Genomic DNA, 24,847 nt, shown 5'->3' with positions numbered 1-24,847 from the left:
CATGCAATTAAAAAAGTGATTCTGTTGGAAGTTTGTATTAAAGGGATTAAAGGCTTATTGGTCTGTCAATTCACAGAGAGAGAAAGAGGAAACAGTGTAAAAAAAGAGTGTGAGAATAAAGCCGATAGGGGGGTCTGAAGGGAGAGGAGGAGGAGAGAGACTTGAGTATTTAATGTGAGCATTATGTCAGCATAAACTTTAGCTGTGTATGCCTGTGTGTTTACTTTGACCAATTAGTGAATGCTTACCCAGTGCAGCCATTTTGGCATCAGTATTGGAACAAACCAGATCAATCATTAACATTTTTTGCTTTTGATGAAGGACACTGTAATTAGTCCCAATGAAACAGCATGAGGAGGATGTGCTCAAGGAAAGGATCGCATGAGCAGTCGGAGCTGTGGGGAAGCTGTGGCCCCGACAGCCTCACAACATGAGACTCTACTGCCCTCTTTTGGAAGTGGATAGAACTTCACCTCTATGTTGGAACTGAAGCATTACAGATTTTTCATGGTAGCAATGCAAAATTAGAAGATATAAAGTATTAACCGCTTAAAGTGGCAGTAGACAGAATATTTTTGGCATCATTGGGCAAAAATCCCATAATAACCTTTCAGCATATTGTAATTCAAGTGTTCTGAGAGAAAACTAGACTTCTGCTCCTCCTCATGGCTCTGTTTTCAGGCTTTAGAACATCTAGCCCGTGACGGGAGACTTTGACCAATCACAGGTCATTTCAGAGAGAGAGCGCGTTCCTATTGGCTGTGCTCCGGTCATGTGACCGGACCTTGGTGTTCCTTCACCGGTTTTCACAGCGGCCCCACAAACTTTCTCATTTTACAGCTAAACCGTGCACTACAAGATGATTCTGAGAACATCTGAGGAGAGAAATAGACATTAACGTTACATAATATTGATTCATATTGGCTTAGCGCTGCCTAGTTTGATCGTTTGATCAGAGTTCGCGAGTGACTGACAGCCTGCTCTCATAGACAGCAGCTGGACAGCAGACCTCAGATCAGCTCATACTGTTTGTTTTCCTCCGGTCTGTGAAATCTTGCAGATGCCGTTAGGAGCACCGGATGACACCAGAGGAACATGATTTTTTTCAGGTTACCTGTTTCATATACTACTGTCAGGATATAGTGACCATTTTATAGAAATAACTTTTTTTAATCATATTTGCACCAATCTCTAATGCTCGTATCATATGAAACCTAGAGAACCTGAGAAATGCATTGATACCAACCATGTTATGTTAGCTTTTTAGGATTAATGTAAAATAACGCTTAAAAGTTATTTTGGCAAGGAAAAACTGGGGTCCCTTGAACTCTGACCTCAAGACATGTGAATGAAAATTAGTTCTATGAGTACCCACGAGTCTCGTCTTCACAGACATGCCCACTTTATCATAATTCCATGCATTTTGGGGCAAAAATCATGCAGTTGTTTACATGCAGTACAAATGTGTTATTTTTGCATATTCTAAAATGATGTGTTTATATATTTCTGCATACTGGGGTCTTGGAATTGCATAAATTGGGTATAACTGGGAAGCCGAGACTGCTCTGGATCCAATATGTGTGATGATGTTAGTCCCCATAGTAGACATTTCATATAGTGAGACCATTTTTTGAAACTTTACCTCATTGTATAAAACACCTCTAGGATAATCACAGCCTCATGAAACTTTACAGCCACAAACTACAGACCTAGAGCATTCAGAGGATGGATGGATCAGACTAGAGACCTAGAGCATTCAGAGGATGGATGGATCAGACTAGAGACCTAGAGCATTCAGAGGATGGATGGATCAGACTAGAGACCTAGAGCATTCAGAAGATGGATGGATCAAACTAGAGACCTAGAGCATTCAGAGGATGGATGGATCAAACTAGAGACCTAGAGCATTCAGAGGATGGATGGATCAAACTAGAGACCTAGAGCATTCAGAGGATGGATGGATCAGACTAGAGACCTAGAGCATTCAGAGGATGGATGGATCAAACTAGAGACCTAGAGCATTCAGAGGATGGATGGATCAAACTAGAGACCTAGAGCATTCAGAGGATGGATGGATCAGACTAGAGACCTAGAGCATTCAGAGGATGGAGGGCTTTCCTAGCTAGATTGACAATAAGTGGGTTTCTGAGCAGTTTCCAGAACACAAGTGCCTCGCCATCCATCACTGAAAAATGCAATTCTTGCAGAAATCTCCAAATGTCAAAAGTTTTCAATACCAAATCACAGCATGGCTTTTTCTATGGTGTTCCTCAAGGTCTTGGTGTCTTCATGTGGTATTCTGGAGGGATTATTGATAATTTTTTATCAATTCTCAAATGGTAAAAAATTGTTAAATTTAACATAAAATCTGTGTAACAAACGGTATCAACCCAGAAATTGCTCCTGGAACTTATGATAGACATGGGGATGACCATCATATACTTCCATAATAATGTTCTATGCCCTTATACACTTTCACAATTTATTTTATTTAATTGATTTTTATTTCTTATTCATGACTTGAACAATTTGACACACAGTGCTGGGCTGCATCTCAGATTAATCTTCAGGTTCCCAGCTTTCAGATGATGCACACCACTTCTGTGTGACTAATACTGTTGACTTTTTATCTAGCCCTGAACATCCCCTATCACCCACCCTACCCCTCTGAAAAAAGGGGGTGAAATGGTAAGGGGTTAAACCTAAAATTTTGCAAACACAAAATCACATAGAGATAATAAAGTAATATGTATCGTGCAGCCTGGCATCAATACAAAGACAGTGGCATACATGCATGTATTCTTTGTGGGACCATTTTGAATGAGTAATTAACAGCAACATTGAATTCCTTTCCCTTTCCCCTGAAGGGGGAGCCAACTGGTTTCTTCTGTACTCTGTTATTAACTAAAAGGTTCAAATAAGTTTCAATTTGAACTCAAACCAACAGTAGGTACTGTATGAGGTAGGAAACATGCACACATGAAGAATAGAACCAGTCAGTGAGTCTCAGAGCCCTGTTAAAGGTTTAGGTTGGTTAACTATCAGAGAGTGCCATCTGCTGGCCAGAGGATGTATTTCATATGTCCTTCCTATTATTATCTTCTGCCTCATACAACAGATGGTGCTACAGTTTGATTTACAAATAAATGTAGCTTCAATATTTTTTGTTTTATGCATGTGTATTCCCATACACTTTTATGATGTAAAGGTTTTATGTGGACAACTTTTGCAGCCCTTTAGAGATTTTCTTCTAGCGTATGCAATATCTTAGTTGCAGCACAAAAGATAGTGAGATGTAGTTTTATTTTAAGTGTCCCTCTGTGCAATGCAACACCTAATAGGAACACACTCACATACACACACACACACACACACTCATGAGATAGTGTACGTGTACATGCTGCATGTGCATAATCTGCACATACACATACAGTATGGATGCTGAGGTTTTCACAGTTCACAGAAGTAAATTGAAGGCCAGAAAGAAATAAAGGTAATCATAAAAGTGAAAGCACCTCTCCTGGTCTACTAACAGATCTACTCTCAGTCTGCCTGTACATCCAAAGCTCTCCAGAAGCAGAAGAATGATACTCACCTTATATAAAAAACTAACTTTTATTCCATTTCTTGAGCTGATGTTACAGACTTGAAGGGATAGTTTGGGTGTTTTGAAGTGGGGTTTACTTATAGTAGAAGACGGTCGGCACGCCCCCAGCTTGGAGAAACTGACAGGAGTATCGACACTGGAGAAAGCAGTACAGTGCTGTGGATGGAGGCCCAACAAACACTGGACTTTTAAACAGGAGACCCGTGTTCCAGACCGTTATTGACTGGTGTTTTGTTTTGTATGTTACGTTCGTGATGTTTGTCACGTGACGATTCTCACGTGTTTTTTTGTGGATGGTTGTGACGTGTTTTCCGTAGTTGCTTCCGTACGTGTTTTACTTAGTTTACTTACTTATTTTAAGTCCAACCATGACGTTTCCCCTTACCCTAACTAAGTGGTTTTCTTGCCTGAACCTAACTGCAGACCTTTGTGTGGCGTATAAATGACACGTGAGAAGCGGGGTACAAATGACACGCGAAAATGCTAAAATGCGTACTCATGACACGCGGAATGTTCGTGTATAGCGTGGTATTTATACACCTTCCTGTGAGACTGGGTTGGACAAAAAGTGGCTAAAATACGTTTTTCTGCCGTCCCCGTCTACGGCACCGTATTGCTTTGCTACGGTGCTGGTGCTCCTGTCTGTTTCTCGATGCCAGGGGCAATCTACTGTAGGTAATGCACCTACTATGGATAAGTACCTCATACAACCCCACTTAAAAACACCCAAACTATCCCTTTAATATTCTTCAGAGAAATAAAGCAGTTCATATTTTGTGCTCTGTATCTTGTGCTGAATGGGACTGTCTTGAGTTAACTGCAACAAATCAAACCACTGCTCTGTAAATGACACCACTATTCAGTGTGATTGTGTCTCACATTCTCCTCTCCTCTAACCAATCGACTCAAGACGGTGCTCGTCCTTGAAGCTCTTAGAGGATGGAGGGTTGTGTACATGTATATGATCTTTAAATAATTTATTCCAATCAATCCATGGTGTAAGTGATCTTGTAGATAGAGAGCGGCTGATTGACAGATCTAATCTAAAAGGGTCTAAATCCAGGATCCAGCTTCCAGGTGTCACTTCAACACCTAAACCCGGACCTCCCTGGGGTGGAATCAGTGGCTGAGGTAGCTCATCTTAATATTGAGTGAATCCAACACCGCCTCCTGCTGGGCGATCGTCATATTACAGCAGCTGACCTCATCAGCACCCTCCTTACATCTGCTGTATTGTATATTTGGCTGCTCTTTTTGAAGCCTGCATGCTCTTAATGCTCTAACACCTTTTTATACGACACCAGATGTCTCAGCTGGTTCTCATCACACACTCCAGTGAACACAAACTGCAGCAGAAGGCTCTTTAGAGACGCGTTGAATCAGACGCACGGAGCATTAAAAGATCCACATCCGCAGTTATGACAATCCCATAATCACAAATGAAGCACATTTACACCGAGGGTTATGTGATTATCACCTGTGTACTTGGATTAAAGCCAGTGTGTCCGGGTTCAGATGGTGTGTGTTCCCACGGATTTTGTGTGGACTCTGCAAAAGACTCCACACGGTGGAGAGTGCAGGTGTCTTAAGTGCAGCCTCACTGAAGGGGGAGTCCGCTAATAACGGGCCCATATCAAACATAATTTACAACTTAAGTGCTCTTGGCAGCGTTTTTGTGCAAGCGAAAGCACCACGTTGGAAGAGGATGAGCAAATTTGCCCTTGCTGTGAGTGTGAACCTGTTCTGTGTGAGCATGTTCACAAGAGAGAAAGGGAAAGATTGAATTGTACTGTCCATGCATTATGCAAACTCAGTAATATATTTGAATACTTTCAGCTGCTTCAGTTACTATCTATTCCATATGGGAAGCATGGATAGTAGTTACAGTACAAATGGGAAAGAAAAAAGAAAAGAAAGAACATTTGTGTTAGGGTACATGTCTTGTGCCACATTTTCAAAATGACTGTTTGAATATTATATTGAATATATATACAATTTCATGTATTAACAATAAAAATGCATTATTATACCCCCGCGACAACATAGTATATAGCGTTCTGCGTGTCTGTCCGTCTGTCTGTCCGTCTGTCTGCCATTTCAATTTTTTCAACTTTAATTTCGTTTCCGGAGTAGAACTCGTTCCATTAGTTCCAAAAGGGCAAAACCTTTGGTCCTACTTTAGTAGGGGTCAAGTTGTAAGCGGGGGGATGTGAGCCATGCTCATTTTTGCCTTTTTTGTTATGCATTTGAATCCAGTTACACTTAGCATAACATAGATCAAGTGAACATGAGTGATTCTAGATAGAACACATGTACATGTGTGCAAAGAAAATCCAAAAAGAGAGTTTGCATGTAAATGTGTGAGAAACGGGGAATATGGATTTATGCAAAAGAAGACGGCAAACATGAAGTGTGTGCTGAGAGAGAGTAAGAGAGAGAGAGAGAGAGAGAGAGAGAGAGAGAGGGATGTAGAGTGTAATGCTGAGTATTCAGGAGTGGTTATGGTCCAGATGGCCCTGCAGCAACAGCAGCTGTAAATCACAGTGTGTTGTGCGATCTGGAAGATAGTGCTGCAGGCTGGAATCTCACTGCAAGGTGAGACCGCTGACGACAGCCATTACAGGGAATGAAACCAGGACTTTGGGGTGGAGGGTGGAGGGTGGAGGGTGGGGAGGCAGATGACATTAGCCCTGTTAGTCTCTATGAAAGAGCAGATGCTAGTGTTAGTACAGCAGTTCGTTATAATAAAATCATATGATATAAACAACAATCTGCTTTATTTAGTCATTCTACCTTTCTCTTGAATGTCAATGCTATGATATCACAGTTAGTTTGTGAGTCTAATCATAGCGCTTCAAAATATGCACACTGTAGATTTCATTAAACTTGACATACGTATTTTTCCCAAAGCTGTTGCAAAATCATACAGTTTTATTGACTGCTGGACTCACAGACAAGCTCCATGGGACTCTTCCAGAGAGATTAAAGGAACAGTATGTAACATTTAGGGGAATCTATTGGCAGAAATGGAATATAATATGTTTTCTTTAGTGTATAATCACCTAAATTGTTGTGTTTTCGTTGCCTCAGAATGAGTCATTTATATCTACATACTGTACATAGCATAGACGTATTATAAGAACTGGATACTGGACCACAAGATGGCGCCTATTCATTCCGATGAGAATTGTTTGCCTGGTGCATACGTCAGAGAGGTTTTCTAGCTACGTGGTACGCAGCCCACTGAATATGCGCAGTAGGGCTCCTCCCGCTCGGCCCATAGATTTTACATTGTGATGATGCCGTAGATTCTTAAATCACTTTTCTCGGATCAAATAAGGATTTACAAATATAAAACCTCCATGGATCAAAAAGTCATAATAGAAACAGTCATAATCGACCTTGTTTGCAGTTTTGAGGTGTCCTGTCAACAGTTTTAGATGTTAGATGTCTCTTTTATAATATTGCTCTATGGAGAAAACGCTTTTTGGGCCGCAGGGGCATTTTTTGCTGCAATACCGTGAGGGGCCACTGGAAAAATTGCAAGCAAGGCTGAGCGGCAGCACAGTATCTAGGTCTTATTATACATCCATGACACAGAGTGGGTCCTCTTCACAGAGCTGGCCGCCATGTTTCTACAGTCGGCCATGACGGACAAACCACACAGTGGCTCTAGATAGGGCCGATCGCGTTTTCACATCGTCTATCCTAGTTCTCCTACACGCAAGGCACACAGGAGAAGTTTCAGTTGGTTGCAATGTGTAACCTCACCACTAGGTGCTGCCAGATCCTGCACACTGCACTTTTAAATTATAGTAGCACAAATAGAGCAACCCCTTCCAATGCTCGTTTACTATATTATATCTGAGTGAACATAAATAAATGACACATTTCAGGTTAAAACCGTTTTCTTATTTAGACTGCAAACGTGCAGCTACAGTAAATTTGTGCCAGGTGTTTCTTTCCCAGTATGTCTTTGTAAGTGATCACATGTGTTTTTCCCTGCACACATTAACCTTCAGCCTGGTCCCTCCTGTGACTTCTTATTGATTGGAGAGTGGCGTTGGAGGGGGCGGCTCTGTGTGTGTGTGTATTGGAGAAGACGGATAGCGGGCTGGAGGTGTGGGTGGGACAACGGTGTTGATTGAGAGGACCGTCGTAACCTGGCCACGCAAGGAATGCTGGGTGTGGTCCTCCATACATGCTGAACATAACTCATTGAGAAACAGCAGGGGCTCTGCAGCAGATGCAGTGATGTGTGTTTTCCAAGAACAGTACTGTGTACTGTACTGTACTGTACGGGATCTGTGCCGCTACCTTTGGGGAGTACCCCAAAGGTAGCGGCACAGATCCCGTATTTACAACCTGTAGATTAGATGTCACTGAGCCGTGTGTCACGCAGTAATTCTTAGTTCGGGTCGACACCCCGTCTCTATACATGTGGATAGGTCCAGATTTCTCTTTGCATTCTGAAGGTTGAGACAGTAATGAAATATGAATCGCTTAGAACTCTGGTATGCAGGTTGAAAAAAAAAGAAGTCTGTCATCACACAGTGTCACTGTAGAGCCAGAGTCCCGATGGCTAATTTATGCTCCATCTGCCTTCCTCCAAAGCATTATAATTAAAATTCTAATCAAATGCACCGAAAAAGACATACTGTTAGTTATTGTATTAGAAGGTTACAGATTTACACTACTTGATTTAAGACATTTGCAAAGTTAAAGGCACAATGAGTAAGATTTTCCTAAAAAAACAAAACAATGTATGGACTGATACAAAAAGAATCCCTCTCAATCATCACTTCTGACCCACTAGTGTGTGGCGTGTCTGTATCTGCAGAGACCGACCTGCCCTCTGTCTGTATTCTCTCTTTTCTTTTCATTTTACTGTGTTGCCTCCAGCTGTCACTCCTCAGCCTCTTCTCCCCCGGGGATCTGTTCTGCTCCGGCTGACACTGTAATCGGTGTCGTCTGAGTCGGAAGCTCCGCTAAATTCTCCTGTCTGGACATAAATACTACACCCATTAGACTGAAGATCACTAAACTCGCTGGCTAGTATTATTGAGCCGGAGAGGAGGGGCCAACTTTGAATGTTACAAAATCCTACTCATTCTGCCTTTAAAGGGGACATATCATGAAAAACTTGTGCACATACAGTTGGGTATCTGGAGTGTCTACCAACCAACAAACTGTAAAATAAGACAACCCAGTCACTTTTTTTGTGGGCTGCCTAATCAGAAAACATGTGATTCAACAAGCCATTCAGATTCGACTTTCCTTCCTGTCACATGCAGGCTCATCACAATATACCGCCCACAGCTTGAGAACTACCTCGACTACCTTTGCGAAGGTGCACCATATTTTTCTCACAAGCCAATCAGAGCAGACTGGGCTTTTTCAGGAGGGGTTCTTAAAGAGACAGGTGCTAAAACAGAGTGTTTCAGACAGAGGGTGAGTATGAGAACATTAAAGCATGTAAACATGTTCTAGTAGAAACTAGAAATACAAGTATGAACCTGAAAATGAGCTGTATGAAGAAATAATATGTCCCCTTTAAATATTTAGACATTTTGAGAAATACGCTTATTTGCTTTCTTGCAGCGAGTTGGGTGAGAAGATTGATACCACTCATGACCTTCTGCCTGTTTCCAGTCTTTGTGCTAAGCTAAGATAACTGACTGCTGGCTGGAGCTTCACACTTATTGTGAATGAAATCAATTAACTCATCTAACTCTCAGCAAGAAAGAGAATAAGTGCATTTTCCAAAGTGTTGAATTATACATTTAAGTATACCAGTGAAGAACCATTATCGAGTTCTTTGGGCTTTTCTGCTCAACATCTGCCTGAACCCCAAAATGGCTTAGAGCACTGCAGAGGACGCACAGGACAACTCACTCCTTTCTCCTGCATTTATTAAAGTCCATAACAATGCAAACAGATCATTTCCTTGATGTTGAACTTTGTTTGAAGATTGCTAGAAGACTGATGTTAGGAGGTTGTTAGGAGGTTGATGGTTGATGGTTGAACAACAAGTGCTGGATAATTTCCTTTCCTTTTATCTGCTTCACATTTCATCAGCATCATCACATTTGTTACTTTTGTTACCTCCAAACAAACCAAAATCAACAGTAATTTACCAATAGGTATTATTATTACCATTATTATTAATCACGCTCAAATAAATCAGGTCAATTATAAGTACATCTAAGAAATAATAAATCCCGACAATAATATACCCCCAAAAGCATACATGCAATTTTATACTGATAATAATCACCACAAAACATACTATCATTACCTAACTCCATCATATATCAACCATCGGATTAAACGCCATAATAATGTCAAATATAACCAGTAACCAACACCATAAAAATGTACTTGATCAAAATATGAACACAACGCTGCTCAAGCCGAATAAATTAAATAATTAAATTTAATCATTTATTGGCACATATAACATACAAGCACCGGCCACAAATAAATCACCGGCAACCTGCGCACCACCACAGCTCTTAAACAGATTATCAATAATAAGCATCTATATCATGTTGTTTACAAATTATCATTATCACTCAAGAAACGTATACATACCAATAGCATCTCTGAGGTCATCTATACGCTGATGGAAGCCCTATTTTCCTGCAGCTTTACGTATTTTCCCTGCAGGAATGTCGACCAAGTCACACACAAAAGAGACCCAGCAGGTCTGAATCCTGTTTACAGATTCCCACCTGGAATTAACCTGGCATCTCCTCCTACATCTCAGGTGAACTCAGCTGCTTAGCGCTGACCTACCACTACACACATGATATTTAAAGAGCAACTTAGATATGAAAAATAGAATAAAAATCAATCACTTATCTTAACATTTTGGCTTTTGCCTTAACAACCATACTGTCTTGTAACATAGTAATGCTGTGATGTGGAAAAACTGAAAAGTACGGTTGCTGCAACAGATTGACAGCCACTGTGCCAAGTTTAACACCACCTTAAATAGAATATTGAGCAGATATAGATTTGTTTATGTTAGAGGATAAGATGTGGCATGCGGTGGGTGCTACTGATGGATGTTCACATCAAGAAACATTCTCTCTTTGTGTCAAGACAACAAGATAAAGTCAAATCTTCAAGTTTTCAAAAAGAAATATCTGACTGTAGTTCATCCTCCCATGGGCCAGCCTTTTCTTCTTCTCTTGGTGCCAGTCCCCCCCCCCCTCCCCTGAATCTCTTGCTGTGCTCCAAGCTGTGTACTAGTGTCGCCTGTTCATCCCTGCTGGGTGTCTTTGGACCACCCATCCACCCTGCTGTCACATCACGATGGCCAGAATGAGCTTCGTAAACACCATACTGACTTACATGGAGGAGAGAGGCACACATTATAATCGGGATCTCATTTCAATTTTATATTGTGGCTGAACTGTGAGAGATGCATGCTCTGAAACACTACCATGCTATAATCTTCAGTTATGTTTTCTCTGTCAGTTGTCCGCTTGACAAAAAATGAATATTCTCGAGAGTGATTAAATATGACAGAGAAAATGCATAAGAGAAAGAAAGAAAGAAAGAAAGAAAGAAAGAAAGAAAGAAGCCACCACCTTGACCAGGGTTTATTGCATACAACAGGGCAGTTATTATTAAATCACTTTAATGCACAAGGTCATACAGAGAATCTCTCTTGGCTCGTAGAAACGATGTGTGTATGTGTGTGTTTCTTCCCTCAGCTCCTGAAGCTATTCAACACCATTAGACAGCAGTTTCCAGCCAGAACACGTAGCTCACTGTTGCTCCACTAAAACATGAGTGCAGGGATATAATGCTAATACTAAGCATTTTGATACTTTTCTAACCATAAGCATTTTATCACGCTCAGTCCTGCGGGTAGTCATTTGATCTGAGGTTAGGAGGATTGCGAGGGTTAGCAGTTCTTTCCAGCAGGGAGCTGCGAGTCTGTAGCTGCACTGAAAGTCAGATGGAGCTGGTACATGGAGGGTGTGGCGTGATGGTGTTTTCACTCTCTGTTTAGCGGTGTTGCACTGAATATGTTGGAGTCTCTGGAGACTCCAGCCAAGGATCCCAGTGAAGAGTACTTGCTCCTCTGCATCTCAGGTTGGTGGGATGGAATCTGGCCATGTTGTTGAGGAAGGAGGTCTTGGAAGGTTTTTGATAGCTCTAAAAGTTTAATTGTGCATCAAACCTTACACCAAGACTTGTGAAAGAGATTGAGACCATGTCACAGGGCAGTGTTAGAGCTGCTATTCAGCTAGGGATAATGTGCTTCATCCTTTCTTTTGTTCCCTCAAGACATTTTATGAGACACAATATGGTTGAGGCTCGTTATCGGGCAGCTTATATGTATTACTTTTTGCTATCAGCATCGGGGCTGTCCCGATTACCATTTTTTGGGCTTCGAAGCTTCGGTAAGAAATATTCAAAGGTGCAGCGCAGCGTGTTCTGACGTCTTCTGTGCAGCTGACATGTTCTGTTTCAGTGCCTGGTACAGTGCCGCTGACGCACTACTGTACACACACGCACCTCTACACACAACAAACTGAGATATCCATCTGAAAATAACTCATAATTATTATTACACGGCTTTGTTGAATAGTCGATTCTGATTGGTCAATCACGGCGTTCTACGGTCTGTTATTTCTTTATAACAGACCGTTGCTATGGGCGCAGTTCTGATGTTGGACTCTGGAGGACCGTTTTTGTGTAAAATTATTGATTAAGTAAGTAGCCGTGTAATAAGCGGGATAATGTACAGCTAGGTCATTGTTGTGAAATAAACCACTTCACTGCCCTGTCAGGGTTTATTTCACAAGAATGACTGGCTCGCTGTACATTATCCCTCACATGATGATGTGAATAATGTTGTGGGATTATTCCTGATTTCATGGGCTATTTGGAGATCTATATATTATTATTACATACTTACAGAATAAAAACAAAAAACAAAGCGTTCGAATACTGATTTAGAGGTCGTGTGAGGGCTTTGGTTTAGGACCCAGAAGCAGACACAGACACAGCTGGATGGTGGTTGAAAGTCAGGTGGATTTATTATAATTAAAGGTGGTGAGGGCGCTGGAGAAGGCAGGGGACAGGCAGGCTGTTGAGCAGGGTGGAGCAGCTGGAGGAATGAGCTGCGGCGGCGTGAGGATGGCTCGATGGGAGGCTGGCACTGGAATCCAGAAGACAGGAGAACACAAGGTTAGATATCAGAAGCACTAGGAAACATAAGAATAACTCTGGTAAGTAGAATACAGAGCGGCCGAGAAAATACCAACTGGTAGGCAGAACAATCTGGCGAGGACTGGCAGGAAAGCTGGTGTTCTTGTACTGTGGGTTGATTAGGTGATTGTTGACAGGTGCAGAGTGCAGAGTGGAGAGTGAGACCAGGTGCCTGATGAGGAAGCCGCGCCCCTGCCACACCCACAGGCAGGGGAGGGGGAGACCCAGGGAAAGCAGAACACTGAAAAACTCCTGGAGTCAAGGCCAGAGACGTGACAGGACCCCCCCCTCAACGGGCGCCTCCGGGCGCCCCAGGCTTGTCTGGATGCTCCCGATAAAAGTCCCGAATGAGGGAGGCATCCAGAAAGAAGCTGCGCGGGACCCATGAGCGTTCCTCTGGGCCATAACCCTCCCAGTCAACCAAGAACCGGAACCCCCGACCTCGGCGACGGACGTCCAGAATCCGCCGAACAGTGAAGGCAGGGTGATTGTCGATGATCCGGGGGGGTGGAGGGGGTTCGGCTGGAGGGCACAAGGGGCTGGAAGACACAGGCTTAAGCAGCGAAACATGGAACGTGGGGTGGACTCTCAGAGATGAAGGCAACTTTAACTTGATAGCAGTGGGATTAATGATCTTGTCAACTTCAAAAGGTCCAATGTATCGGGGAGCCAATTTATGGGACTCCACCTGAAGGGGCAAGTCACGGGAGGAAAGCCATACCTTTTGACCGGGTTGGTAAGTGGGTGCAGGGGATCGATGGCAGTCAGCAAGGCGTTGATTCCGGACAGCTGAACGGAGAAGGGCAGACCGGACCTCTCTCCAAATCCGCCGACACCTTTGGATGTTGGCTTGGACCGATGGCACCGCCACAGCCACCTCCTGGACTGAGAAGAGGGGAGGTTGATAGCCTAGAGAGGCCATGAAGGGGGACATACCTGTGGCGGCGCTGGTGAGTGAGTTATGGGCATACTCAACCCAGGGTAACTGTCTACTCCAGGAGGACGGGTGGTGAGCAGTGACACAACGCAGGGCTGCCCCGAGATCTTGGTTTGCCCGCTCCGTCTGCCCATTCGTTTGAGGGTGGTACCCAGAGGAGAGACTAGCTGTGGCACCCAGAGCCTGGCAAAAAGCCTTCCAGACCTGGGAGGAGAACTGTGGTCCCCGGTCAGAGACGATGTCCTGGGGGATGCCATGAAGACGAAACACATGGAGGACCAGGAGGTCCGCAGTCTCTGTGGCTGAAGGTAATTTAGGGAGAGGGACAAAATGCACAGCCTTGGAAAAACGGTCTACCACAGTCAATATGATTGTGTTACCTTCTGACGGGGGTAAACCGGTGACAAAGTCCACAGCTATGTGGGACCAGGGTCGGCAGGGGACGGGCAGAGGCCGCAGGAGACCAGCTGGGGGTTGATGGGAGGCCTTGCTGCGGGCACAGACGGAGCAGGCGGACACAAAGGCACGGGTGTCGCGGGTCATGGATGGCCACCAGAACCGCCGTTTGATGAAGGAGAGGGTGCGGTGGAAGCCAGGATGGCAGGTGAGCTTAGATGAATGGCCCCATTGTAGAACTTGAGATCTGGCTGAATCAGGCACAAACAGACAGTTAGGAGGGCCATTACCTGGGTCTGGATGAGAGCGCTGTGCCTCCCGTATGCAGGTCTCAATCTCCCATGTAGCTGCGGCCACCACACAGGAATGAGGTAGAATGGTTTCTGGCTTAGAGCAGGATTTCTCTGGGACAGACTGGCGGGAGAGGGCATCAGGTTTGGTGTTGCGTGAGCCAGGACGGTAAGTGAGAATGAAGTTAAACCTTCCCAGGAACAGAGCCCACCGGGCCTGGCGGGAATTTAGCCGTTTAGCAGAGCGGAGGTAAGAGAGGTTTTTGTGGTCTGTCCAAACTACAAATGGCTGCTCAGCCCCTTCCAGCATGTGCCTCCATTCCTCAAGTGCCAGAACCACCGCCAACAGCTCACGGTTTCCCACATCGTAGTTGCGCTCCGCCGGAGAAAGGCGCCGGGAGAAGAAGGCACAGGGGTGCAGCTTGTGATCCTTAGGAGACCGCTGAGAGAGGACGGCCCCCACACCTGAATCAGAGGCATCCACCTCCACGACAAACTGCAAAGAGGGATCAGAGTGAGTTAGAATTGGAGCACTAGTGAATAACTGTTTCAGAGTGTCAAATGCTATGTCAACCTCCCGCGTCCAAGTAAAGGGGATGGCTGGGGAGGTGAGTTGTGTGAGAGGGGCCGCCACTCTACTGTAGTCTCGAATGAACCGTCTGTAGAAGTTGGCGAATCCTAAGAACCGCTGCAACTGTTTCCGTGTAGTGGGTTTGGGCCACTCAGCCACCGCCTGAACCTTTGCTGGGTCCGTCTTCACCTGCCCCTGCTCGATGATGAAGCCCAGAAAACTCACAGAAGTCACGTGGAAGTCACACTTTTCAGCTTTTACAAACAGTTTGTTCTCCAGAAGACGACGGAGCACTAACTTCACATGTTGGACATGTTCTTCCATGTTCCGGGAGAAGATGAGTATATCATCAAGATAAACAAAAATGAAGTGGTTCAGCATGTCACGGAGGATGTCATTAACCAAGGCCTGGAAAACTGCAGGGGCGTTGGTGAGGCCAAAGGGCATGACTTGATACTCAAAATGGCCCAGGGGAGTGTTAAATGCAGTTTTCCACTCATCTCCTTCTCTGACTCGGATCAGATGGTAGGCATTCCGGAGGTCCAGCTTTGAAAAAACAGTGGCCTTGTGCAGGGGCTCGAAAGAGGGGTCGATGAGGGGTAGTGGATACTTGTTTTTAACAGTTATGTCGTTGAGGCCACGGAAATCAATACAGGGGCGTAGAGTGTGATCTTTCTTTGCAACAAAGAAGAAGCCGGCACCAACAGGAGAAGAGGAGGGTCGAATAAAGCCAGCAACTAGTGAGTCATTGATGTACTTCTCCATAGCCTCCCTTTCGGGACGGGAGAGTTTATAGAGACGGCTCGAGGGAAGGGGGGCACCCTGGTGCAGGTCTATAGCACAATCATAGGGCCTATGTGGGGGCAAGGTTTGGGCCCGCTGCTTACTAAACACCTCACCTAAGCCATGGTACACAGGAGGAACTAAAGAGAGGTCAGGGGGCTCAAAAGTAGGAGCAGCAGTTAAATGAGAGGGAGCTAGGGCTGACTGGAGACAGTGGGAGTGGCAAAAGGTGCTCCAACTAGCAATAGATGCGGTGGACCAATCAATATGGGGGTTATGGAGTTTAAGCCAGGGCTGACCTAGGACCACAGGAGCATGAGGTGAGGGAATAACTAGCAGTTTTATAGATTCGTGATGATTACCTGACAGGATGAGACTCAGGGGAACAGTGTGATGAGTAATGCGGGCCAGGAGCCTTCCATCCAGCGCATTGACATCCTTAGGAGCAGGAAGGGCTTCAACAGGGATCCCAGCTTGGGTAACGAGGGTGGAGTCAATGAAATTATCATCAGCCCCAGAATCAACCAGAGCAAGAAGGGGGATAGAGTCACCCTGGCACACAAGGGATGCATTAAATTGCATTCGGGGGTGAGGGGCTGATGGAGAGGTGGAGGTGTGGCTCATCAGGGCCTCTCCAGTTCCGGATGAGCCTAATCTTTTGGCCGGTGAGGACAAGAAGCGAGGAAGTGGCCAGCCGTGCCACAATAGATACACACACCAGCCTTGACTCGCCGTTGGCGCTCTGAGGGTGAGAGGCGAGCTCGTCCCAACTGCATGGGCTCCTCCATTGAGGGTGATGCTGAGGAACTGAGGGGCTGGCTGGTGAAGAACTGGCTGTCAGGGATCACCCGGGGGGCAGGTTTGGACTGGAAAGGAGAAGTGGGGGCATGCGGGCGGCTGACTCTCTCCCTACGGCGTTCACGAAGACGGTTGTCTAAGCGTATGGACAGGGAAATGAGGGAGTCTAAACTATCAGTCTCATCCCTTGCAGCCAACTCATCCTTAATATTCTCAGCTAACCCATGAACAAACACTCCTTGTAAAGACACTTCATCCCACCCACTCTCTGCTGCCAGGATCCTAAACTCAACTGCATACTCTGCAACTGATCCAGAGCCCTGACGGAGGGAGAGGAGACGGTTAGCAGCCTCTTTACCCTGAACAGGATGATCAAAAACTTTTCGCAATTCAGCTACAAATACCGGGTAAGAATTACAAATAGGAGACTGCCTCTCCCACAAAGCTGTAGCCCACTGAGAAGCTTTGCCAGTAAGTAAACCCAACATAAATGCTATGCGTGACTTATCTGAAACGTAGGTGGTAGGTTGCTGCTGGAACACGAGAGAACACTGGAGAAGGAACCGCCCACAAGCCCCCAAATCCCCAGAGTAGCGTTCTGGAGTCGGAATGAAAGGCTCCCGAGCTAGTGGGGCTGGGGTGGCATGCCCTGGTGGAGGCGTTGGGAGCGCTGGTGGGGGGTCAGCTGGTGAAGCTGCTGTGGCAGATGAAGCTGTGAGATGGGCGTTGACCTGGTCCATTTGGCTGCCGAGTTGGATGACATTGGAGGAAAGAGCTCGCAGATTCTCCACCAATTCACGGAGGATCTTGTCATGTTGTCCAACCAGCGAACCCTGGGAGGCTAAAGCATGGCGGAGTGACTCTGTGTCTGCTGGGTCCATGGTGGCCAGATTGTTCTGTGAGGGCTTTGGTTTAGGACCCAGAAGCAGACACAGACACAGCTGGATGGTGGTTGAAAGTCAGGTGGATTTATTATAATTAAAGGTGGTGAGGGCGCTGGAGAAGGCAGGGAACAGGCAGGCTGTTGAGCAGGGTGGAGCAGCTGGAGGAATGAGCTGCGGCGGCGTGAGGATGGCTCGATGGGAGGCTGGCACTGGAATCCAGAAGACAGGAGAACACAAGGTTAGATATCAGAAGCACTAGGAAACATAAGAATAACTCTGGTAAGTAGAATACAGAGCGGCCGAGAAAATACCAACTGGTAGGCAGAACAATCTGGCGAGGACTGGCAGGAAAGCTGGTGTTCTTGTACTGTGGGTTGATTAGGTGATTGTTGACAGGTGCAGAGTGCAGAGTGGAGAGTGAGACCAGGTGCCTGATGAGGAAGCCGCGCCCCTGCCACACCCACAGGCAGGGGAGGGGGAGACCCAGGGAAAGCAGAACACTGAAAAACTCCTGGAGTCAAGGCCAGAGACGTGACAGGTCGGTTACCATGGCGGCGGTCGAAGCTTTGAAGCATTCGGGTAAGTTCTAATCAGCATACAAATTGAAAGACGACTTATGACTTACTGTTGACACAGACAACTGACACGATGTGTGCAGGACCTGTGAGTTCTGCCAGATGTAGTAGATAGGAGATAGACGAGTCCAGGGTGGTGCCACCGATCACCAGTGTTATGGAGTTATAAACACTAGAGGAGGCTGCTCTATTATCACACAACATTTAGTTTTCAGGAGGAGCGGTATCAGCTGAGTCAGCTACCAAATGAGAAAATGTTTCTCAGACACATTGTACCTAAAATGTAAAATTCAAAATGACCTCAAATTGAAAACTAGATGTAGTTTGGCACTACTTTGATGGTAACCAGCAGGGTGATTGCCCATCACTTTAATATTAATTAGCAAAACTGCCAGAGCTAGTCACCATGTGTGATTGTGTGAGTGTAAGTCATTTTTAATAACAGTATGTATGAGATTTATTTGTGCGCGGTTTTCATTTTTCAGTGAAGTACCCCACAGCTGTAGTGCTTTTTTTGCCAAAAGAAGAACACACACACGCACACGCACACGCACACGCACACGCACACGCACACACACACACAGCAGACTTGTCAGACCAAGATATTAATTTAGGATATATATATACATATAAGACTATGATTAATACTCCACAAACCTATCTAAATAGATGAATATTACAGCAGATAAGTTGCATGTAAGTAACACAGCATCCACTGAGAAATGACCGAATGGGAGCAATTTGAATTGTAAAGTAATAATCGTTAGAGTTTCATGTGTGCAGTTCAGCTGGAATCCAATAAAGATTGACGTGTTATCCACCTGCGGTATACCCTTTGGCTCTGAGTAAACACAAGGCTAATCTCCTTCTCAGGCTGCATATTAAAGATGCACTTCAGCTTAAAAACATGCACATTAGGCTACCTGTAGACAGTTTGTAAAACGCTGCCCCTGTTTTAACTTGCCACGCCATTTATTCTCCCTGCATGTCATTTGCATGGCATTGTCCAAGTCTCCGGTTGGCATTAGCAGTGACATTTCGCAGGTAGTAGGAATGTTAGATTGGCGTCCTGAGGGGTTGAAGTGGCCCGTCCTCGCTGCAGTGGTAATTATTCCAAAGGCCTAATCATTAGAGAGCTGTTTTAATCAGACTTCCATCAGTGGCTAATGTAACAGGATTAATTACATCTCCAGGAGCACGGTCCTTAAGGGGCCACTACATCAGAATTACATGACTGACAAATAGGGACACTTTTGTAGGGCATTGTCCACACCAATTCAACGAAATAGGAACATTAGGCGATCGTTTGAGAACAGCATATGTAGAGACAGACTCACATTCTATATTTTATAATAGCTTGTGACGTAAAGCATTCAGCAACCAAGTCTGTATAAAGTTTTCTTCTTCCTCGAACTGACCTCTCTCACTCTGTAGATTCCCATTACTTTGGATTACATTGTGTTTGTTTAGGAGCAGTCCACGCTCAGTAATGGCATTTTACACAACGGTAATGAAGGGCATATGAGAGAGACATGGGGGAGGGCAGAGGGGGAGGTGCTGCTGACACTTCCAGTTCCCCACGTTAACCTGCACTCACCTGCCTCAGGCGGAGGAAACAAGCGCTGTACTGTAACTCTAAACCCAGACTTGCTGAGCTTGTTTTTTACAGAAATACTCTTTGTCGTGTGTGTGTGTGTGTGTGTGTGTGTGTGTGTGTGTGTGTGTGTGCGTGTGTGTGTGCGTGTGTGTGTGTGTGTGTGTGTGTGTGTGTGTGACACTTTCATGAAAGAATTCATGAAAGAAAGATATGGTAATTTTCTGGGATAATTTATTTTCTATGAATCAGGAACCAATAAAATACTCAAAAACCAGACTATGGGGATCAAGGGAGTAACAATCATAGACTGTATATAAGAAGTGGACGTACATCACCCGTTGGTTTGTGTGTCGTTTTGAAGCCTCGAGTTCGGCATTTTGCCCGTCGCCATCTTGGTATTTGGCCGTTGTTTATGGTCTATTTGACTCTAAATGGGACCATAATTTACTAAATGATCATCATGCTGTATTGAAGAAGACTAGCGATTGAGACCATAAACTCAATCAGACTTCTTTTTGCAACCAGAGGAGTCGCCCCCTGCTGACTATTAGAAAGAATGCAAGTTTAAGGCACTTCCACATTGGCTTCACTTTTCAGAACTAGAGGTTGTCCTCTGGTAACATTTGGGCATTTTGGAGGAAAGGAGAAATATATTATACTGTAAGTGTTTTTGTAAATACTGGTTACCTCCGGGGTACAGTACAGGAAAAGAAAAAGACAGAGGTTTGGGGAAAATAGTGTACAGTTATAATATGCTACCAAAACTGTGTGGGGTACAATAATGAAAGTGTTTTTGTTTCCCAGTGCTGTACCCCAAAGGTCCCCAGTATTTACAAAGATGAATAATTTATAGAATATGATTTATTTCTCCTTTCCACTAAAATAGCCAATTGTTACTCCCCTGCTCCCCATAGTCTTGACCTGGTAAGTGTCTCAGTGGTGCCTAATTCATGCAACACTATTACACTGTAAATTGTGGGCTGCATTATAAAGTGTTAACTCGTTATTTTCCTGAAAAAGGTCTTGGAGGTGCAAACAATGGCGAGACTACACTTGTTATCTTGTTTTACAGATTTAGAATCTAAAATGTGATTAATTTATTATATAAAGAATAAACAGTGCAATTTCCTTTTGAGGTTATTAGTGCGTAAACATTCCCATCACTTAAAGTGCACCTAAATCAGCTTTTAGTCCAACCTATTGGCATGCTGTCATTAAAAGGAAGACAATACAAGTGCATAAATCAGCATACAAAGACAATTATAGTAACAATGAACAGTAAGGGCATTCATCAGGTTACATCAAATTTTGATTTCAAGATGAGAAATTATTCACAGTAATGAACAAGAGATACATTTCTCAGCTCCAAAATTTAAAGGGGACTGTTTGTAAGAATCAGAAATTGCTTGTTAAAGGCGACACCTGTGGCCATTAAGTCAAAGAAAGTCAGCGTCCTGTTGCTCGCGCTTGCGCTTGTGCTCGCTCTACATAGACATGAACGAGCATCGCTCTACACAGTGAGGAGACACACGGCAGCTAAAAGCACAATATCACTCTATATTTCAGCTGCTTGGCAGTAATGTTAGCTGACCAGACGAAGGTCTCTCCATGAATCAATGCTGATCCTAGTGTTGGCTTTTCCTGCCTCAGCCTCCCGACCGCGGCCGGAGGGAACAGGGGAGACACCGGAGTTTTGGTCGGAGACGATAACGTTTCTCTCTGCGGAGCCCCGTCACTTCACAAGACACGGGAAAGCTCTGTTGGTCTGGAGGAGCTGCAGCAGTTATTTCTGCACAAACGTCCACTGAACATTCACTAGATATTCTCAGAGCTAAACTAACTCTTCTGCAGTGTGGAGTGAGCAGCATGCACGTGAGGTGGAGCGAGAGAGTGGGAACGAGCGCGGTGTGTGAGTGAAGGCAGGCAGAGGAGCAGAGGAGCAGAGTCCAGCAGAGACTCCGGTCCTGGAGATCAAAGCTACGGTCTCCCCCGCGTCCTCCGACCGCGGCCAACACTGTTTAACAGACGGGATTCACTAGATACAACTTTGTCGTTTTGGTGCTTCCGTGTAGTTTGTGTTGCAGTCTGAGTCTGAACAGCGTAGTCACACGCGAGTGCGCATGAGACACCGACCGGGATTGATTTATACGTGTAAGAAGTTACAAACATTCCCTTTAAATAAACTATTGTAGATTATTCATATTCACTGTTTAACTGTTTTGTAAAACTGATATCGTTCAGACGTGCTTTCTAAGCCGTGTTGCAGGTATTTATTTGCAGTAATTACAGACTTACTATCACACACACACACTAACACCCAGTCAAACTGGTCTGCGTACTTGTCTATACAGGTGCATGTTGGGCAGGTCGGTTGGCTGGGCATGCAGGTACAACAGTTTTTCTTTTTTGTTTTAAATGTGGGAAAGCATTAGGTTACAGTGAACCTGCTTCAGTAGCACACACATACACACACACACACACCCACACCTACATACAATCATGCACAGGTTACAGCCGTTGAGCTCAGTCAGGCTGTGCGGGCATCCACGATGAAAATACACTCATGAACGAGCATCATGGGTGTGCAAAAGCGCAAGTGCCATTGCACTTGAGAAATTGCCATTCACACCCCCCCACGCTTGTCTCACTCAGTCTCTCTCCTCCATATCTCCCTCCCTCCCTCCTCTGCTAGATGTACTCTCTCTCTCCCCCCCTCTTTCTGTCTCTCAGACGCTCTGTTGACAAAGTCAAGGCTGCTCTGTAGTGAACTATCTCTGTGATTTATTCCTTATTTTCATATCAACACTGCCTCATGTGAACTGAGACGAGTGGTGGATGGACGAAGGGAGAGGGGGAGGACGCACATGCATTTACACACACACTCCTGGACACTCACTCAGTCAGCCACTGCCTTGTGTGGTGGCTGCTGCTCGATCAGTGATGTGTCGCCATCGGTGTCACCGGTCCACGCTGTGACACGAAGAAGAAGTTCTGCTCTGCGAGAGGGAAACAATTTGCTTCTTCCTGTGCTCTCTCTGCTCTTGGGAGCTGTTACTACTGAGCTCAGGTTGAGGCTTTGACCAGGACTGCAATAAATACCTCCCTGATTGCAAGAGGGACTAAAAAAGAGGAAGAGACCAGATGAATATTTCAGAGTGAAGCTCCAGAAATCCCGGCTTACTTTGCCTGGGTACCAATGCTGGTCTGTGAAGCTATTGCCTTCAATCTCCCAGGAAGAGGAGGAGGTGTGTGTGCGGTGAGTGTGTGACCCCTCTGGGGCTTCAGTGGGCTAACGCTCCAAGGGAAGCCGAGCAGGAGGAGGAGGACGTGCTGTTGTTGTTTTGGATTTATACAGCTGCGTGAGATATGACTGAGTGTGGGAAAGCACTCCCCATGGCCCTCAACTCTCTGCCGTAGCCCCGATGCAAGCTTCAGATGCAGGCATGGCTGGCGGGCGGACGCCCCTGCTGCTGCTGGTGGTGCTGGCGGAGGTGCTGAGTGGAGTCTGTGTACCAGGGGACGGCTCGGGGAAGTACAAGGGAAGCTGGAGGTGGAAAGGTGACAGGAGCCGTGAGTAACTCCTCCTCCCTCCGCTACACTTTATTCACTTCTTCTTCACTTCCTTTCCTTCTTCCTCTTGCTTTTTTATTTACCTTATGAAAAGACCAACGAGGTCAAACCTCTTTTGTACTTTTATTTTACTGTTCTTTTTTTTATTCCTTGGAGTCTTGAAGTGAGATCATTAAACATTGTGTGCAACTTTTATTACTTTGGTTGCTGTTTGAGCTCATTTCTCGGTGACAGGCACCCAGATATGAGAGTGAAATAAATCGTCTATATGAGGCCAGCGACCTTGGTGTGTGTTGCTAGCTTTAAGATGTACCAGTAAGTATGCGACTGCAAAAGTGCCTCTCTGCTGTTGGATTTGCTGCGAGTTGCAATTCCTCGTTTATTATCCCTTTCCCCGCACCCCTCTTTCTCTCAGCATCACTCTAACATTCCTGTATGAATATCACTCCGGGTCTCATTCGTAGTCATTAATTGATCAGTGTTGAGTTGTAAAAAGCTACTCAGAGTGATGGGACTGCCTATTTCCTCCGAGTAAAAGCCAAGTGTAGCTCTGAGTGAGTTCATTATGTATGCTGACACATGAGTGCATGGATGTTGGGAGGAGAGAGGATGTTCAAATGAGCAGAGAGCTGCGGTTGATTCAGGACATAGCTGCTGCCGTCCTAATGGGATTGTTTGGCATGCCACCACCGCTTGACGCTGAGTGATGAAGTGGGGAGTTTGTCCCTTTGTGTCCGTCCCCTCGGTGGAGGTTAAAGGCAGATCGCTATCTTGATACTGTTCCAAGATTAAATGACTGGAATGGGATGGAAGAGGCACTAAGTCAAGTTGGAGCAGGTCAACTTGCCTTCCCCAAGGAGACACAAGCTGGTCTCAGAGTGGCATGGAAAGCGATATCTTTTACAGGTTCAGATGGCAATGACACTGGAAGTTTGGTGTTATATTTAGCTACTTGAAGATACAATTTCTAATTCTGTAAAATTTCCCAAATCCCACAGTTTCTCATCATCTCACTGTCAAGTGTTTTTTATATTTGAAAATATTCTATCTATAGGGCTCTGAGCTGAAGTGTTTTAAGTGTTTGGTAAGTCCACTAACAGAAAATTGTGCTGGAGGACTACACGTTGGAAGTGCTATGTGAAGCATTTTACTTAGTTCTTACAAAAACCTGCACCACTTCTGCAAGCCCTTTGGCAAAATCTCTTTGTGCCCATACAAAAAGATTGATTTGCAGCTGTTGATAAAATATACGAAAGACTATTTTGGCTCAGTTTACTACTTACAGCTTGAGCTTTGGCAAGTATTTCAGAGTCGTTCTATACCGTGATCCCAACCTCTACTCTCTCTCTACTCTGCTCATACAGTACTTCACGTGCATTCTCCCTGTCAGTCATCTTTATTGATAACATGTGCATTTTTTCAGCAGGAGTAATACATTCATGGTGTGGTTAAAAGCTCCAAGTCTGTGCCATCCTTTACCTGAACCAACACCTCTCTGTGGACCTAGAACAGAGAGATTCACACTCATGCACATTAATATGCAAGTTACAAGTTTCACTCAGTTAAGATCCACTGGAAACACAGGTGTGCGGTTCTGCTTTGTTTTAC

At 44.9% G+C, this 24,847-nt stretch overlaps 1 protein-coding gene across 4 annotated transcripts in view; it reads left to right on the top strand.

Annotated features, from left to right (window-relative positions):
• The window catches only part of robo1 (roundabout, axon guidance receptor, homolog 1 (Drosophila)), a 302,907-nt gene that overhangs the window by 61,623 nt on the left and 216,437 nt on the right, over window positions 1–24,847 (top strand). The window contains exon 1 of one of the 4 annotated variants that reach the window (XM_074640505.1): window positions 22,473–23,239. The exons of 2 other annotated variants lie outside the window; for them this stretch is intronic. In XM_074640505.1, the coding sequence (XP_074496606.1) occupies window positions 23,092–23,239 (148 nt within the window). In that variant the 5' untranslated portion in view covers window positions 22,473–23,091. Of the gene's footprint in view, window positions 1–22,472; window positions 23,240–24,847 lie in introns of those variants that run through there. One more of the 4 variants, XM_074640510.1, reaches the window with a different exon arrangement.

This window comes from Sebastes fasciatus, chromosome 7 (genome assembly GCF_043250625.1).
Source record: "Sebastes fasciatus isolate fSebFas1 chromosome 7, fSebFas1.pri, whole genome shotgun sequence".
Classification (NCBI taxonomy): Eukaryota; Metazoa; Chordata; class Actinopteri; order Perciformes; family Sebastidae; genus Sebastes; species Sebastes fasciatus.
This window is presented reverse-complemented; position numbering and strand designations above follow the sequence as displayed.